The sequence below is a fragment of the Orcinus orca genome, chromosome X, assembly GCF_937001465.1.
Source record: "Orcinus orca chromosome X, mOrcOrc1.1, whole genome shotgun sequence".
Classification (NCBI taxonomy): Eukaryota; Metazoa; Chordata; class Mammalia; order Artiodactyla; family Delphinidae; genus Orcinus; species Orcinus orca.
The window spans coordinates 87,710,284-87,728,888 of NC_064580.1; the positions used below are offsets into that span (position 1 = coordinate 87,710,284).

Genomic DNA, 18,605 nt, shown 5'->3' on the forward strand with positions numbered 1-18,605 from the left:
TCTTAAGAAAATCATTGACAGGTTTTAAGCAGAGTTGTGACTTAACCAGCATTTTGTTTTAGCACTATCTTTCTGGCTACAGTGTGAAGAATGTGATAAATAGAGGCAGGGTGGATAAGAGGAGGCAAACTAGGAGACTATTTCAGCCATTCAGATGAGGGATGCTGTGGCCTGGATCACAGTGGTGGCAGAGGAAAGCTTATCAGATATTTGGGGAAAAGTTCCTCTGTATTAATTTGGGGACATAAAATGCCTCTGTCTTGGTCTCTGACACTCCATATTTTTCTGCTAAAAGGAAAAAAAATGAATGCTAGAACAGTGTTGGTAAAACATCTCCATGCATAGCATTCCCTGTAACTCAATTCTGACATCCTAAATCCTAAAGAACTATGTCCCAGACTAAGTTCTGGACCACTGAGGCAAACTGGACAAGATCATTTCAATAACAGGAATTTTAAAATAGGTTTGTCTTTAAATTCTTTATATCAAGGCCTCCTTTTGGGGAACCTGGTATATTCATTACCAGAAACTTCATGCATGTAATTGGGATCATTCCTCTCCTCCCTTCCCATTTTTCTTTGTCTGGCTTCACTTCCTAGTTTAGCTCCGTGTTAAGGCCCTTGCTGACTAAGAAGGACCAGATAAAGGGCCTTTGGGGGCCTATCAACACCTCTTCGACCCCACTTGAACAGTGAGGCAGGCATGGGAACAAATTCCTAGGCCTCTGGTGGCCAAGTGTTCACAACTAGTGCAGCCACTTTTCTCAGCTAATTTTTTTGACTCCTTGACATCTTTCTTTGCAATAGCCTGGATTTCAATTTCTTTTCAAGCATGCCACCCATCCCCACCCTCACTACCACCCTGTTTTAGCCTTCAACCTACCTCACTTTCAATCAAGTTTTTGGACCTAAAAAAGTCACCAAGGCCTGTTGTGAACATATATTGGGATCGACTCCAGCTGTGCTGACCTGTAACACACATGAATACATCCTTGACAGATTGCTTGAAACCCAGAGAGACAGATGAACATAGGGTTACCAGACCTTCATTTCATGGGCTGTTTACTAGCTAGTGTGCACAGACTCTAAAAGGAGCCATAGTTGTGTCGTGCATGACTAATGCAACTTGAAAGGCAGGTACTGGCTATAGAAGGGGTAGGGAGTTGCCTATGAGGCTGATCAAAAGCCCCCAGCTTAAAAATCCCGCTGCTGCAATCACTTCTTTGGACCATGACACTGAGTTCACAAAAATCTCAGTTAAAATGTCAATATGTTTTTCAGATGGATAAATGCCTTAAGATATTAGCATCCATTGTTATTACTCTAGTAAGGAAGAACTTACCAGGTTGATTATTTGTCCCTTAAGAGTAGTTGAGAAGAGTAATAATTTCTAAGTAGATAGACATGGTTTTGAATTGTAGCTATGCTACTTAGTAATTGTGTGACATTGGGCAAGTCTCCTAAGCTCTCTAAGCCTCAATTTATTTGTGTATAAAATGGAGATAGCATCATCTACTACATAAAGTTACTGTGAGGATAAAATGAGATGATGTTTGTAAAACATCTGATACATAATAGGTGCTCAATAAACATTTGACTCCCTTAAACACTAGCAGAAAAAAACCGTAGAAGAGATGGGATTCAGATAAATTTTAGAGATAAAGTAGAGAGGGAAGTAGGGAGACCCTTACAAGAGAGATGAGACCTCTGGTTGGGGAGATGGGGTATACTGGAAAACCTAGAGAGCTAAAAGAAATTCAGGCTTTGGGCACCTGAGGAAAGTCAAGACGCAAAAACACACAGAAAAGGAGAGTAAGGAAGTGTTGGGACCATTAGCCCAGCTCCCGCCTCACTTCTGGGCAGAAACAGCAGGTGTTCCTAACAGGGCCCAATGGACTCCCTGCAGTGCACTGAGCCTTGAGAGAGTGGGATGGGGTTACGGCCAGTGAGCCAGGAATTGCATGTAATGGAGAGAATCTTGTATCACTTCCCACCTATCCTCCTTCTCCACCTCAAAAACACATGAAAGAATGCTCAACATCATTAATCATTAGGGAAATGCAAATCAAAACTACAATGAGACATCATCTCACACCAGTCAGAATGGCCATCATCAAAAAATCTAGAAACAATAAATTCTAGAGAGGGTGTGGAGAAAACGGAACACTCCTGCACTGCTGGTGGGAATGTGAATTGGTGCAGCCATTATGGAGAACAGTATGGAGGTTCCTTAAAAACCTACAAATAGAACTACCATATGACCCAGCAATCCCACTACTGGGCATATACCCTGAGAAAACCAAAATTCAAAAAGAGTCATGTGCCAAAATGTTCATTGCAGCTCTATATACAATAGCTCGGTGATGGAAACAACCTAAGTGCCCACCATTGGATGAATGGATAAAGAAGATGTGGCACATATATACAATGGAATATTACTCAGCCATAAAAAGAAACGAAATTGAGCTATTTGTAATGAGATGGATAGACCTAGAGTCTGTCATACAGAGTGAAGTAAGTCAGAAAGAGACACACAAATACCGTATGCTAACACATATATATGGAATTTAAGAAAAAAAATGTCATGAAGAACCTAGGGGTAAGACAGGACTAAAGACACAGACCTACTGGAGAACAGACTTGAGGATATGGGGAAGGGGAAGGGTGAGCTGTGACAAAGCGAGAGAGAGGCATGGACATATATACACTACCAAACGTGAGGTAAATAGCTAGTGGGAAGCAGCCGCATAGCACAGGTATATCAGCTCGGTGCTTTGTGACCGCCTGGAGGGGTGGGATAGGGAGGATGGGAGGGAGGGAGACGCAAGAGGGAAGAGATATGGGAACATATGTGTATGTATAACTGATTCACTTTGTTATAAAGCAGAAACTAACACGCCATTGTAAAGCAATTATACCCCAATAAAGATGTTAAGAAAAAAAAAGCAGTACAAGAATGCAGTGTCAGACATGTGCAACTAGGTCATTTGCCAACATGAAGGAAGGTTAAGGACCCAAAACTCTAAGAGGACACCTCTCTGCTTCCATCCTGGAGAATTTTGTTTTGGGGGTTAAGGGTCTGATCCACTTACAAGCCGTGGCAGTGCATCCAAGATGCTCCTCTCTCAGGCATATCTCTACCCCCAAACCAAAATAGTAAAAATGGTTAGTGCTATCTTTGTTCCTGGAGCAGCTGTCACCTCCTATCAGAAAACACCCTCTTAGGCATCAATTCCCAACATGGTTTCTTGACTCCCAACACAGCAAACCAGTGACACATTTGAGGTAAGTCAAAAACACTCTGTTAACCAAAATGAAGAGGGGATTATTTTAATGATTTGTTTTATTGTGCTTTATAAATTTGAATAGTTTTGAGGTTACGCCTCTAATCTGGTCACTCTCCCATGTTAGGTAGAGGTACATAGTAGCGGTCCATGACCTTGGATATACCTATGTTGCATATGTGAATGCCCTTCATTACATGAGAATTTATTTACTTATTTATTTATTGCTCATTCTTTGAAGGATCTAATTTTAAAGGAGGAGTTTCCATTTCTTTGGGGACCAAAAAACAAAAGGTAGACGAAAGAGAGTCAAAAAATTTTTCTTTGCCCTCTTAGTGTGGACTAACCCAGAAGCACTCATAATGGCCTTCTAAGACATAATGTCCTCCAAGCAAGTGACAGACCAGCCTCCCTCCAATACACGTTTATGAACATCTGTGAGTCTGTGTGAACATCTGCACCTATACCAGTGTATGTGACTTGCGTGTCCCCCCATGTCCATGTTTGCTTTCTGATGTAACACCTGCTAAACTGCAGCACCAAATAGCTGGCTATTGCAGCTTTAGGGCTAATTCTGGGAAATAAGATGCAATCTCAATTTAATACATGTTGGTAGCGATAACAGGAAGATGGAGATCCGGGGAAGCAGTGGATTTCCTTGAGATCATTTTTTTTTTAATTGTCCAGAGATAGTAGGTCATGCTGAAGCAGCTTAGCCTTTAACCACTAAAGGCAGTATTTGGAAATGGTCTGCCATGCTCCCTTTTTTTCCTCTACTCTGATTTTTTTTTCCTGCCAGTTGCAGCCAGAATGAATACTTACAGCGCAAGTGCTAAATCTCAGAGAATAATAGTTTGGATAAAGAAAGCTTGTCAGGGCTTTCACTGCAGCCTTGTTATGTGCAAAGTCAAAGTCTCTCCTGTTGCTTCTTTCAAAGCTGAAGGCATCAAAGGGGCAGCCAGGTCATCTTTGTTTTAAACTCTTTTTTCCCCCCTGCTGTCAGCCTCTACTATTTCTCACCTTTTTTAAAATTAATTCTTCAGAGAAGACCCACTGTGGAGTTGGCCTGAAATGGTTTATTTTAAAGAAGAGTTTTAGTGCTCTTGTGTAAAGTACCACCCAGGAAAGTTGTTTACCACTCTGGATATGAATGGGTCTCCCTCCTCAGAAAAAGGTATTGACTGGGGTGGGAAGGAGAGAGGTACTAAGGAAATGACTGGAGCCTGGCTGAAGGAAGAATCTCCTCTTAGTTGGAGAATTGGTGATCATGTGAAATGAAAAAGGCAAAAGAAATCCTTTGGGTCTGAACATCAGTGAGCCCACCAAGGGCTGGTTCCCTCCTGGGCCTTATAGTCACCCTCACGCCCTAGCCAACCAACACCCTCCGAGACAGATTTCACCAAACAATCATTTTTCCATAATAGCCTTTAATACTAAAATGCATTAAATTTTTGAAGCAGAGAAAACACATTAAGGGGAAAACAGAGAACCACCAGATAAAAGGAAACAATGTGGCAGATAACACTGTCTAAAACATAACTGTAATAATTTAATAAAGCTGCTTTATCATCTTCATAAAATAGAGTGGTGATTCTTTTTTGTCTTTTTTCTTTTTACAATGATTCAATCACTGTGAAAATGTACATAACATACAGATCAGCATATACAACAATTTCATCTTCATATAGTCAGCAACAGAGACTGCTTAATGAGACATACTGTACTTGCATCCCTCTAAATTTCCACCCTGGTTTGACACGTAAACAGTAATAGTGTCATCAGGCTCATTCCCCTCACTAGAGGAGCGAAGGCGTAAGCCTTTTGCAACTAATACCTTAGCATTCAAATAGCACAGGAGGTATTTGTTGCTGAATTTCTAGCTCGAGCTAGTCTGGCTCTTGGTCATTAAAGTCTGTATCCTAGCCTTCCTCAGATGAACGCCAGCCAGTGCCAGTAAAAATCTACTTAACCAGTGCTGTAATGGTGTTAGCTGGTTTGTTTGCTAAGGTTGACAGCAACTTTCAGTTAGTAACAAGGTCATCTTTAATTGCCAACACAGCTGGAGCAACAATCAGCATCATCAGTTTTCCCTAATGACCTACAGTGCTTTCCAATCAAGATCAAGTTTTTGTGGGTTGTTCTTTACCAAGAGCGCCTTACGATATATATTTCAGACAAGGTGGTTGATTTTCTTTGTTTTACAAAAGCAATATGAGTTCTATTGGAAATTAATTCACTTTGCACAACATGTGACCCACAGGCCAATTCCAGCCTCACAAGAAAACAAAGAGAGCTGCAATAACTTCATTAGGACAATGTGTTTTGCTCTGGAATATTTCATATCAATATAAAGCCACCCAGTCCCAGCCCCACCCCCACACATCCCCTTTGAATATTACTTTGTTACATACTTAAACTAAAGAACAACATCTCAATACACTTCAGTGTCAGCAGATACAATTTGACTCATGAAATGACATCCCTAAATGTAATTTTACCAAGAAGGCAAACACTAGGACTGTATACAATGGACTTCTTAAGCTCATTTATGCCAGTTTTTCAAAGGCAGGTTCTTATTACCCTGGGTAAAGAGCCAAGTGGACCATACTTGTCAGGATGCTTTGGGGAACATTCAACATCAAAATGATCCCCATAAAGTGAATTGGAATCCCAGCCAGAACTTCTATTATGTACAATAATAATCCTTTTCCCACCCTGAATGCACAGTCAAGCTATCGCTATACCCTTGCCTCTCCCAGAACTGCCCTTTATCCTTGCTGCTTCAAGTGAACTGCTTTTGTTTTGCTTGTTAATACGATAGAGCTATACGAAAAGTTCAGCTGAATTCCCTTCAGACAATCAGTTGTATGCTGAAGTAACACTATTGGGATGACACTCTGGGTGGTTCCAATTTTCAGAGTTCTAAGTTGTATTCCTTTAATATTTTTGATTAGTGGTGAGAGGGTCACCGACTAATCAGTTTAAATGGGCACCTTAGGTGCAATTAGCTCTATTAGGCAGGTTCACACTGGAGCAGTGATACTCAAAGTGTGGTCCCTGGACCAGCTGCATCAGCATCACCTGGGAATTTTGAAATCAGCAAAGACTCAGGCCCCATTCCAGACCTACTGAACCAGAAACTCTAAGTGCGGGGCCCATCAACCCGTGCTTTAACTAGTCCTCAACCTTTAGTGGGCATCTGATCCATATGGATTGCTAGGTCCCACCTCCAGAGGTTCTGCTTTAGTTGGTCTGCGTGAGGATGGAGAGTTACCATTTCTAACAAGTTCCCAAGTGATGTTGGTGCTGCTGGTCCAGGGACTACACTTTGAAAATCAGGAACTGCGGGGTCCCTTGGCCCATTACCTATTTGGGCAATAAGGTGGGCCATAATTTACTCTGCTGGCTTTAAGAGAATCAAAGGGATGGTAAGTTTCCTTCTGAACAGGTTCATAGATTAGTCAGTATAGAGAAAAGAAAAAAGAGACTCCACACAGCATGGCTCCCTTCTTCCTATTCCTTGTATGTAGTGTATTCCCATATTTGGGGAGAAGCAATCAATCAATGCAAACTAAAACCTTTATATTGCATGAAGATGTTCATCTGCTCAGGGACGTGCCCAAAACAGTTATTAGTAAAGCAAGTCACGTCTCAACACCAACTCCTCCCCAAAAGGGGCATCAGAATAAATGGAATAGAACTCCCTACGATTTAGGAACTGAAATTGCTGCCTCATATTTAAATGTGTAACATGTTTAGAGAGGAAAAGAAGAGAATATTTGGCCCTCTGGCCTTTGTGGCTTTTCATCAGACATGCTCAAAAGAAGGGGAGAAAAACATGAGCCAAAAGAGAAATTTAGGATCCTTGCACAAAATTCCTATTTGCAGCCACAGCCTGCCTATAAAACCAGCTTACAAAGCCCTCCTAGGATGCACTTGTGCTTCTGGGAGGATGTATACATCAAACAACTGTAGAGGAGAAAAAAAAAAGATATTTTCTTAATGAAGGGAATTCTCTGAACATGCTCAATAAAGGGTTTGGAAGCCAAAAAAATGTCTGACTGCCCATTGTGAACAAGTATTTTGAGAAGGAAAAAGGATTGGTCTATCGCTTAAAACTGAATTCTGGAAAAAAAATTGGAGGAAAATAAACACAAGAGAAAAGCAGAATCAATGTCACCCTTACACTAACATTTTAAACTTGGCTGGTTTAAAATGGTTAGTGTAAAGACATGGCAGCCAGTGGCCCCTCTGGCTCAATAGCCACATAACATTGAATGTTCCCACTTGCCACAATCTTTTCAGCTCCCTCATTCTGACTGAGCATAATAAGAAATACACCTATACAAAAACTGTCAAATCTGACTTGAAAGCGACCTTGAGGTGGTAGCCAACAACATGATATCAGGATGGATCAGGTGAGGAACAGTCTAAATTCTACAGGCAGCCATCATAACTTAAATGGAAAAAAATTAATTTTTAATGTGTTAATCAAATAGTCTATTCACTTGCAAACAGAAATAAATACCTAATTCAAAATCTACTACTAAAATGAAATGAATCAAAGGGGAAAAAAGCAAGAGAATAAAATGAGCCAAAATGAAGATGCTATGGTAATTGATTTCTAATTGTGTCAGTTTCAGAGGGAAATTTGCAGCCACACCAATATTTTGCATGAGGTAGTATTCATCACTGAATAAGAAATAAGGATGAATTTGTAGCTTCATTATAACTTCTTTTTCAGAAATATTCTCCCCTACGTAACCCCATCCCCACTGCCTTACCCACCCTCCCCAAAACCATCCCTCCTGCAAAAGAAAATATTCCTAGTAATGTATAAAGCCAGGAACTCAGGCAAAAAATAACTAAAACATTTAAAAGATCAGACTTATCTACCTAAATTTAAGAAAATAAATCCTCTTTTGCATTCTTAGTGCTCTAACCTCTAAGCCTTTTTTTGCTGGATACTCTTGAATTTCAAAAAATGAAACAAATGAGAACATAACCACAAAACTTGTTTCTCTAGAAACAACTCTTTTAAGACCAAGGCAGAGCAAAGGTGACATATTTGTCTATTTTTAAATAATGAACTCTTAGGCTGCAAGAATACTATGTTGGCTAGTGAATATTAATAGACAGTAAATAAACGGGAGTTCGAGGAATGTTAAACAAACAAAAAAAGAATGTGTGTAACAAACTTGTTAATAAAAAAGATGTATTCCTAGCCTACAGCAAAGAGTTAGCTAAATGTAATGCATTTTTGATAGTTTCCTATTCACATTTTTAATTAAAAAAAAAGTGTTAGTCATAAAAAGACGAGTTCAAGTGTCCAAGTGTCTCCATTTAGAAGGCACAGTAATTGAATTAATGATGCTGTTACCTGTTACCTGTCTTTTCCTAAATGTACACTTTGTACTGCTTACTCTATCCCTATTTATAATCCTACGATACAGAGCAACATGGAGTTCTCAATTCCAGCCCATGACATGCTTTGCAGTCTAATTCTAATCATGACGGGGAAACACTGAATCAGGAAGTGTGTGTCTGAAAAGATGCTTATTTAGAACTCAAAATAGATTCAGTCTTTTTGAGTTTTAGATGATTGGAGATAAGGAATTTCTAAGCCTGGAAACTGATAACTTCAGGAGCAGCTTTCCTGTTCAGGGCCTGAAAATCAGAAAAATTGATCTCATAAAATTTTCAGCACAGTATTTCTGACAGCTGCAAATTAGATAGTAGAATATCCAAGAATGTCTTTCTGCAATGATCTATCATGGATCTGGGCAGAAGACTGAAAGTCAGGAAAAATACCCTGCAACGTGGTGAGCAACCACTCCGTGGGTAGACTCTGTGAGTGAGTATCCTCCAAGTACTCAATCTATATGTGTGGTGTTACTCATTCACTTGTTGTCTCAGTTGTTTGCACTTTGTTTTTATCTGTAGTTTTATTTTAGTTTTTTAAGAAAAAAACACCAACTTCTAAAAGCCTTTTGCCATCACCACACACGTAGCAATTTGCAATATCAAATATGACAATAGCACAGCTAGCAAAAGGGTTCTTAAAGCAGGGATGTCCACAGCAAAGTAGTGGCATTGGAAAGTACTCGAGCTTCAGAAACAACCATTTGGGGGCTTGATTTCACATCACTGAATCAATGAATAGTACACAATAAATGACCATTAACTTGTCTACACTACAAAACAGTGGCGAGCCTATTAAAGGTGTCCAGAGCTTTTTTTTTTTTTTGGCTTTTTTAAAATGTAATCCTCCACAAACAATGGTAATTTTTATTATAATTTTGACATACAAAAATATATAAATCCAAACACTTAATACATAATACTTTTCACACTGAATTTGTCTCTGCTTCCCCAACATCAAGGCCCCATGAACAACTCAAGCCAAAGCTAATTTGCTCCAACGGAACACCCCTGCTGCCTGTTGAAACGAGAGGGATTGTCACAGAATGATAGTCACTTATAAACAATACATTTAGGGAAAGCTCTGAAATACAGCCACTCAAGAACCAACCATTGGTGAGCAATTAAAACGATCAGCTCCTGCTTCTTTGCTAGCCAGCATGGTTTCTCTCTCTTCTTCCCCAAGACTGATTTAGAGAATGATATCCTTCAGACGCTTCACGCCAGGAGACTCTTTGTCTCGACCTTCCTTCAGAATAGGGCTGACCTCATGCACGACTTTCTCGCCATCAGCTCCACGGGGTTCAGCTTCAGAGGGACGAGAAGGGCCATTGTTGACATACTGCTCTAGATCGCGGGCCGGGGGCGCCAGGGCAACGGTGTAAGACACAGAAGGCTTAGTAGGCAGAGGGCTCTTGAGGTGCAGAGGGGAGGTGACAGGGCTAATAGCCTCACAGCCATTGCCTGCCTCCCGGATAGCGCCGTTGACTTTGGGGCTGCAGATGGTCACATCAACAGTCCTCCTGCCTTTCAGGGTGGGCCTCTCCTCAGCTGGGTGGTCGCTGACATCCTTTCCAAAGGTTGCAAAAGTCCGCTTGGTGGGGCCGCAGTCATCATAAGCTTCAACATCGGCAGCAGTAGCTTCAATGGACAGTGCAATGATGTTCCTCACATGCTCAGGGGACTTGGAGCGGGTGGGCATGGGGTTCCGGGGCATCCAGCACCTGTCAGAGTGGCCAAGAATCCGGCATTCTTCCCTGCAATGAAATCCTTCATTCTGATCTGTTTGGAGAAAATAAAATGTCAATTTTATCAGCTTTTCCCAGGAATCATTGTTAGTCCCCAGTGTTCTGGTTTCTTAGGTACCCACAGGCCCTTTGGGGAAATGATACTTTTAGATAGTCCTTTATTGCCTTTTGGAACAAGTGTGAAGAATTGGATTTTTAAAAAGCTGCAGATCTCCCCCTCAATACTCTCCCCTTCTTTTTTATTTTTATTTTTGTTGCTGTTCCCACTGCTGACAAAACTAAAAACCTAAAGGAAAACACAGTGTGATGAAAAAATATATTTTTAAGAAGTTTATCCTGACTGTAGAGGTGCTGAGAGTCAGCAATTTTATCAACAACTCCCGTTAAAAATCAACTGTGTTTGAAACTGGTTCCAGCAGAAGAGGGAGTGGAGGCAGAGCAGGGAATCCAACAGTCAGTATATCTGAGAAGTCTTGGCCATGTTTTTGAGCAGTAGCACTGTCAACCACATTCCCACCCTACCTGTTAATGATATGCAATGCTTAATTTTAGATTAGTAACATGCTTTCTTTGAAAACCCAATCACATCACTTCTTTTTGACCACCAGTCCCACCAGCCAATCTCCTCACTAAACCATTTACATAATTTCATTTCCCATCAGAAGGAATATATTGAGATCTCTTCCTTACATGTGACCCAGAAGGTTCAATTGGCCTTATGCACACATCACTCATAGATTGAACATCATTTAATTATACCCAACTAGCCATCCCTCCTTATCTTTCTTATCTGCAGTTTCATTAGGGTCATATTTCTTAAAATAATTCTTTCTTGGATTACCTTAACCCTATCATAGAAGATCTCAGCAAATAGAATTCATAATTATTGGCAAGACATGCTTTGCTCTTTTCATGTCGGTTCATTTAGAGTTAAGGTTTTAATTTGGCTCTCAGAAAGGCTTTCTACAGGGGCTTCACTAAAGCATGGACCCAGGGTTAACATCTACCTGTCCACTGGAAAACTATTAATGTCTGGTTTACAGCTCTAGTTTTCCAGATCAATTTATATTTGTTACATTCTTGCATGAGGATGACCTAATGAAGGTTTTCATAACATTGCACAATGCATCAAAATATTAGCAGCTTAACATTTATAGAAATCTTTGGGGCAGGATCAGAGGAGGTGGGGAGACCACAAGAGATCGCAAGGACAAAAAAGTACATGTTAAAAAAAAGTTATAAATATGCGCTGTGACCGCTGTTTTTTTTTGCAGGAAGAAGTCTGCAATTCAGGGTCTTGCCTGATATTAGTCTATATATAACACACTTTCCTTATACAATTGTATTTCTGTGTTTTAGTCTGTTTCTTGATTTTTTTAAAGAGTAAATGACAGAGCAAAGAGGCACTGCTCTGCCTCAATCATCAAAAGTTATTTTGGTGAAGGGGCAATTGGGAGGGGGCTCAAGAAATAATGGTTGAATTGGGTGTATACTTCATCATTTGGAGAAAAAGTGTTAGAAGCAGCTAAACATCAAGGCCTAATCCAGGCTGAGTCTAGATTTCAACACAACTCTGGAAATGGCCTTTAACCTAGTCTAAAGTATGGAAAGGCTAACCAAAGGTAAGATCTCCTTCAATGCACCTGGACACAATTTGCCGACTTATCTTTAAGATGGCCATTTTAAGCCCCCTTTCAGTACTGAAGAATGAAACTTTCAGAATTTTGCAGAGGTGCAACCAAATAGCAAATGAGCATTATCACCAAGAAGATAAGTGCCTTCCCCATACACAGGACAATGCTTCTGCAATCTCCAGCACAGTTCCATGTCAAGGTTGCCTGGCCACCTCTGCAAAATGAGGGTTTGTCAAAAGCCCTTTCTCTGCCTCTTCCCTGAAAACTCTCAGTGTTGCCATCTGATAACTTATCATTATTCAAAACACATATGTTCTTAGAGAGTGAAGTAAGTCAGAAAGAGAAAAACAAGTATTGCATATTAATGCATATATGTGGAATCTGAAAAAATGGTATAGACAATCTTATTTACAAAGCAGAAATAGAGCCACAGACGTAGAGAATAAATATATGGATACTAAAGGGGAAAGGGGGGGTGGGACAAATTGGGAGATTGGGACTGACATGTAAACATTATTGATACTATGTATAAAATAGATAACCTAATGAGAACCTACTGTGTAGCACAGGGAACTCTACTCAATGCTCTGTGGTGACCTAAATGGGAAGGAAATCCGAAAAAGAGGGGATATATGTATATGTATAGCTGATTCACTTTGCTGTACAGTAGAAACTAACACAACATTGTAAAGCAACTATACTCCAACAAATATTTTTTTTAAAAATACACATATGTTCCTGGGAGGCAGAAAGTATGAAAGTATGGGAAACATGTTGGGATATACTTGGGAAACACTTTGTGTAGACCCAAACATTATGAGTGGAAGAGTCTATAGATGATCCACCCACATTCAATTTCATCCAAATCTAGTGGATGACCCCAGTATCCCTCCAGTAGGACAGAGTTTCACACCTTCAGAGTTTCCCCAAAAGATGCTTCTTCCTCAACATTTCCTCTGAGGCTTATCTCATAACTCTCTAAGTAATAGCTCTAAAGAATTAGTTTGAGTGTTTGTTTGGAGGTGGGGAGTAAGGAGGTGCAAGTGGGGGAACAGTTCAATAACTAACTTCCATTTCTATAACTGAGTGAGCTCCCTGGAAGTCAGAAAAAAAAAGAAAAGAAAAAAATGTCTGGAAGGCTGTGGGATCCCTGTCCTTTTTGTCCACAATTTAGGGCACAGAGGCATAGAGGCCTTAACCTTTGAGCCATGGAACCACAGCCATATGACCAGCTATGAAGAGGAAATCCCAGCTGACCTTCAGACTGATATTACAGGCCACTTGCTCATATGCCCAGAGCAGAACAGTGATGAATGACAATCTAGTAGAATCTTCTCAATAGGCTCAACATAAAGCTCTCTTAAGTTTCTTTTAAGTTTTTAGTTTCAAGTAGCTATCTTAAAATATGAAGAGGTACTTCTTTTCTCAACACAATTCATTAAGAGAACAGCATTCATGTGTCACCCCAAATCCACATACAGTGCTCCTTCCCTATGGTAGGCTGCTTCAAATGAACAACATAAGGAGACCTGGATCCCCAGCATACACAGAGGGCAGAGACCCCAGAGGTAGATACCTCTAAGATCTTATGAATTGACAAAGACCAGAGCAAGGAACTCAATCATCTCAGAAGCTTCTCTGCAAAGACAGTGCTTGCTTTCAGCTTTCAGCTTACCCACTGCCTAAGTGAATAGATCACTCTCTGGGAAGAGAAAAAGGTAAACTCACTCAGCACCCCCAGGAACGCAATCGGTCTAAGCCTACACACCAATCTCACTAAGCCCACCTCAGCCCTTTGGAAGCTAGAATAATATACAATTTTCTTTGGTTAATTATGTGTACATATTAGGTACACTGCTCTTACCCCATGCAAGTGAAGACTTCAATCTGAAAGACTCATTTACTCACAATGTCTCACTCCTGGTTTAGATCTGATCTCTTTATTTCCTTAAACCCTTAACAAGGGCAGTGACTTGCTGCTTATCATTTTAGTATCAAACAACACTCAGTGACATTTGTGTCCATACTATTGAAACAAAATCTAACCTAGCTTTAGTGTTTATAGACATATGAAATATGAAAGAAAATATGGAGAATATAGATGGACAGAAAGAATGTCTTCCCAGCCCAAGGTAACCTACATTCATAAATGCAATGCAGATGAATTACCTTTAAAAATCAAAACTTCAGTTTAGTAAGGAAACTAAGTGTGCTTTAAAAGTGAGAGGGGGGAACTTCAAGAAAGCGGAGGACTAAGACATGGAGATCACCTTCCTCCACACAAATACATCAAAAATATATCTACATGTGGAACAACTCTTACAGAACACCTACTAAATGCTGGCAGAAGACCTCAGACTTCCCAAAATGCAAGAAACTCCCCACGTACCTGGGTAGGGCAAAAGAGAAAAGGAAAAACAGGGCTTCCCTGGTGGCGCAGTGGTTGGGAGTCCGCCTGCCGATGCAGGCTACATAGGTTCGTGCCCCGGTCTGGGAAGATCCCACATGCCGCGGAGCGGCTGGGCCCGTGAGCCATGGCCACTGAGCCTGCGCGTCCGGAGCCTGTGCTCCGCAACGGGAGAGGCCACAACAGTGAGAGGTCCACGTACTTCAAAAAAGGAAAAAAAAAAAAAAAAGAGGAAAAACAGAGACAATAGAATAGGGATGGGACCTGCACCAGTGGGAGGGAGACAGGGGGGTGGGCAGATTCCCACACAGAGGATCCGTGCCCACCAGCACTCATCAGCCTGAGCAGGTTGTCTGTTCACCCGCTGGGGAAGGTGGGGGCTGCGAGCTGAGGCTCAGGTTTCAGAGGTCAGATCCCAGGGAGACGACCGGGGTTGGCTGTGTGAACACAGCCTGAAGGAGGCTAGAGCACCACAGCTAGCCGGGAGGGAGTCTGGGGAAAAGTCTGGACCTGACTAAGAAGCAAGAGACCATTGTTTCAGGGTGTGCGAGGAGAGGGGATTCAGAGCACCACCTAAATGAGCTCCAGAGGCAGGCGAGAGCCGCAGCTAACAGTGCGGACACCAGAGACGGGCATGAGGTGCTAAGACTGCTGTTGCAACCACCAAGAAACCTGTGTACAAGCACAGACCACTATCCACACCTCCCTTCCCAGGAGGCTGTGCAGCCTGCCACCGCCAGGGTCCCGTGATACAGGGACAACTTCCTCAGGAGAACACACGGCGCGCCTCAGGCTGATGCAACGTCATGCCGGCCTCTGCCAACACAGGTACGCCCCACATTCCATACCCCTCCCTCCCCCCGGCCTCAGTGAGCCAGAGCCCCCTAATCAGATGCTCCTTTAACCCCGTCCTGTCTGGGCAAAGAACAGACGCCCTCAGGTGACCTACATGCAGAGGTGGGGCCAAATCCAAAGCTGAACCCCAGGAGCTGTGCGAACAAAGAAGAGAAAGGGAAATTTCTCCCAGCAGCCTCAGGAGCAGTGGATTAAATCCCCACAATCAACTTGATGTACCCTGCATCTGTGGAATACCTGAAGAGACAACAAATCATCCCAAAATTGATGTTGTGGACTTTGGGAACAACTGTAAACTAGGGTTTTGCATTCTGCATCTAATTTGTATCTGGTTTTATGTTTATCTTAGTTTAGTATTTAGAGCTTATTATCATTGGTAGATTTGTTTATTGATTTGGTTGCTCTCTTCCTTTTTTTTGATATATGTGTGTGTGTGTGTGTGTGTGTGTGTGTGTGTGTGTGTGTGTGTGTATGTTTTCCTTTTCCTCTTTTTGTGGGTGTTTATGTGTATGCTTCCTGGTGTGAATTTGTCTGTATAGCTTTGCTTTTACCATTTGCCCTAGGGTTATTTCTGTCCAGATTTTGTTGGTTGGGTTTGTTTTGTTTTGGATTTTTTTTTAGTATAGTTTTTAGCACTTGTTATCATGGGTGGAATTGTTTATTGGCTTGGTTGCTCTCTTCTTTCTTTCTTTCTTTTTTAATTACTTTTAAAAAATTTTTAATTTAATTTTTTATTGTAATAACTTTATTGCATTTTCTTTCTTTCCTTCTTTCTCTCTCTCTCTCTCTTTCTTTCTATCTTTCTTTCTTTCTTCCTTTTTCTCCCTTTTCTTCTGAGTCATGTGGCTGACAAGGTCTTGTTGCTCCAGCTGGCTGTCAGGCCTGAGCCTCTAAGATGGAAGAGCCGAGCTCAAGACATTGCTCCACCAGAGACCTCCCAGCCCCATGGAATATCAAATGGCGAAAGCTCTCCCAAAGATCTCCATCTCAACTTTATGACCCAGCTCCAATCAACGACCAGCAAGCTACAGTGCTGCACACACTATGCCAAAAAACTAGCAAGACAGGAACACAACCCCACCCATAAGCAAAGAGGCTGCCTAAAATCATAAGGCCACAGACACCCCAAAACGCAACACCAGACATGGTCCTGCCCACCAGAAAGACAAGATCCAGCCTCATCCACCAGAACACAGGCACCAGTTCCCTCTGTCAGGAAGCCTACACAGCCCAATGAACCAAGCTTACCCACTGTGGGCAGAGAGCAAAAACAACAGGAACTATGAACCTGAAGCCTGTGAAAAGGAAACCACAAACACAGTAAGTTAAGCAAAAAGAGAAGACAGAGAAATTCACAGCAGATGATGGAGCAAGCTAAAAACCCAACAGACCAAGGAAATGAAGAGGAAACAGGCAGTTTACCTGAAAAAGAATTCAGAGGAATGATAGTACAGATGATTCAAAATCTTGGAAATACAATGGATAAAATACAAGAAACATTTAACAAGGACCTAGAAGAATGAAAGAGCAAGCAAAGAATGATGAACAACAAAATAAATGAAATTTAAAATTCTCTAGAAAGAATCAATAGCAGAATAACTGAGCCAGAAGAACAGATAAGAGACCTGGAAGATAAAATAGTGGAAATAACTACCACAGAGCAGAATAAAGAAAAAAGAATGAAAAGAATTGAGGACAGTTTCAGAGACCTCTGGGACAATATTAAACACACCAACATTTGACACAAAAACAAGACCCGTATATATGCTATCTACAAGAGAACCACTTCAGACCTAGGGACACATACAGACTGAAAGTGAGGGGATGGAAAAAGATATTCCATGCAAATGGAAATCAAAAGCAAGCAGGAGTAGCAATTCTCATATCAGAAAAAATAGACTTTAAAATAAAGACTATTACAAGAAACAAAGAAGGACAATACATAATGATCAAGGGATCAATCCAAGAAGAAGATATACGAATTGTAAGTATTTATGCACCCAACAAGGGAGCACATCAATACATAAGGCAAATGCTAACAGCCATAAAATGGGAAATCGACAGTAACACAATCACAGTAGGGGACTATAACACCCCACATTCACCAACGGACAGATCATCCAAAATGAAAATAAAAAACGAAATACAAGCTTTAAATGACACATTAAACAAGATGGACTTTATTGATATTTATAGGACACTCCATTCAAAAACAACAGAATACACTTTATTCTCAAGTGTTAATGGAACACCCTCCAGGATAGTTCATATCTTGGGTCACAAATCAAGCCTTGGTAAATTTAAGAAAATTGAAATTGTATCAAGTATCTTTTCTGAACACAATGCTATGACACTAGATATCAATTACAGGAAAAGATCTGTAAAAAATACAAACACATGGAGGCTAAACAATTCACTACTTAATAACCAAGAGATCACTAAAGAAGTCAAAGAGGAAATCATAAAATACGTAGAAATAAATGACAATGAAAACACGACAATCCAAAACTCATGGGATGCAGCAAAAGCAGTTCTAAGAGGGAAGTTTATAACAATACAATCCTACCTCAAGAAACAAGAAACATCACAAATAAACAACCTAACATTACACCTAAAGCAATTAGAGAAAGAAGAACAAAAAAACCCCCAAAGTTAGCAGAAGGAAAGAAATCATAAAGATCAGATCAGAAATAAATGAAAAAGAAATGAAGGAAATGATAGCAAAGTTCAGTAAAGATAAAAGCTGATCCTTTGAGAAGATAAACAAAATTGATAAGCCATTAGCCAGACTCATCAAGAAAAAAAGGGAGAAGACTCAAATCAGTAGAATTAGAAATGAAAAAGAAGTAACAACTAACACTGCAGAAATACAAAGGATCATGAGAGATTAGTACAAGCAACTATATGCCAATAAAATGGACAACCTGGAAGAAATGGACACATTCTTAGAAAATCACAAACTTATGAGTCTGAACCAGTAAGAAATAGAAAATATAAACAGAACAATCACAAGCACTAAATTTGAAACTGTGATTAAAAACCTTCCAACAAACAAAAGCCCAGGACCAGATGGCTTCACAGGAAAATTCTACAAAACATTTAGAGAAAACCTAACACCTATCCTTCTCAAACTCCTCCAAAATATAGCAGAGGGAGGAACACTCCAAAACTCATTCTATGAGGCCAACATCACCCTGATACTAAAACCAGAAAAAGATGTCACAAAGAAAGAAAAGTACAGACCAATATCACGTATG

The 18,605-nt window shown here is 40.7% G+C and overlaps 1 protein-coding gene across 3 annotated transcripts in view; it reads right to left on the reverse strand.

Moving 5' to 3' along the window:
- Positions 1-7,233: 7,233 nt before the first annotated feature.
- Positions 7,234-18,605, reverse strand: part of PCDH19 (protocadherin 19) — a 110,924-nt gene continuing 99,552 nt past the window's right edge. For all 3 annotated transcript variants that reach the window (XM_012538147.3, XM_004283524.3, XM_004283523.3), the window contains one exon: positions 7,234-10,486. In XM_012538147.3, coding sequence (XP_012393601.1) covers positions 9,897-10,486 — 590 coding nt within the window. In that variant the 3' untranslated portion in view covers positions 7,234-9,896. The remainder of the gene's footprint in view (positions 10,487-18,605) is intronic.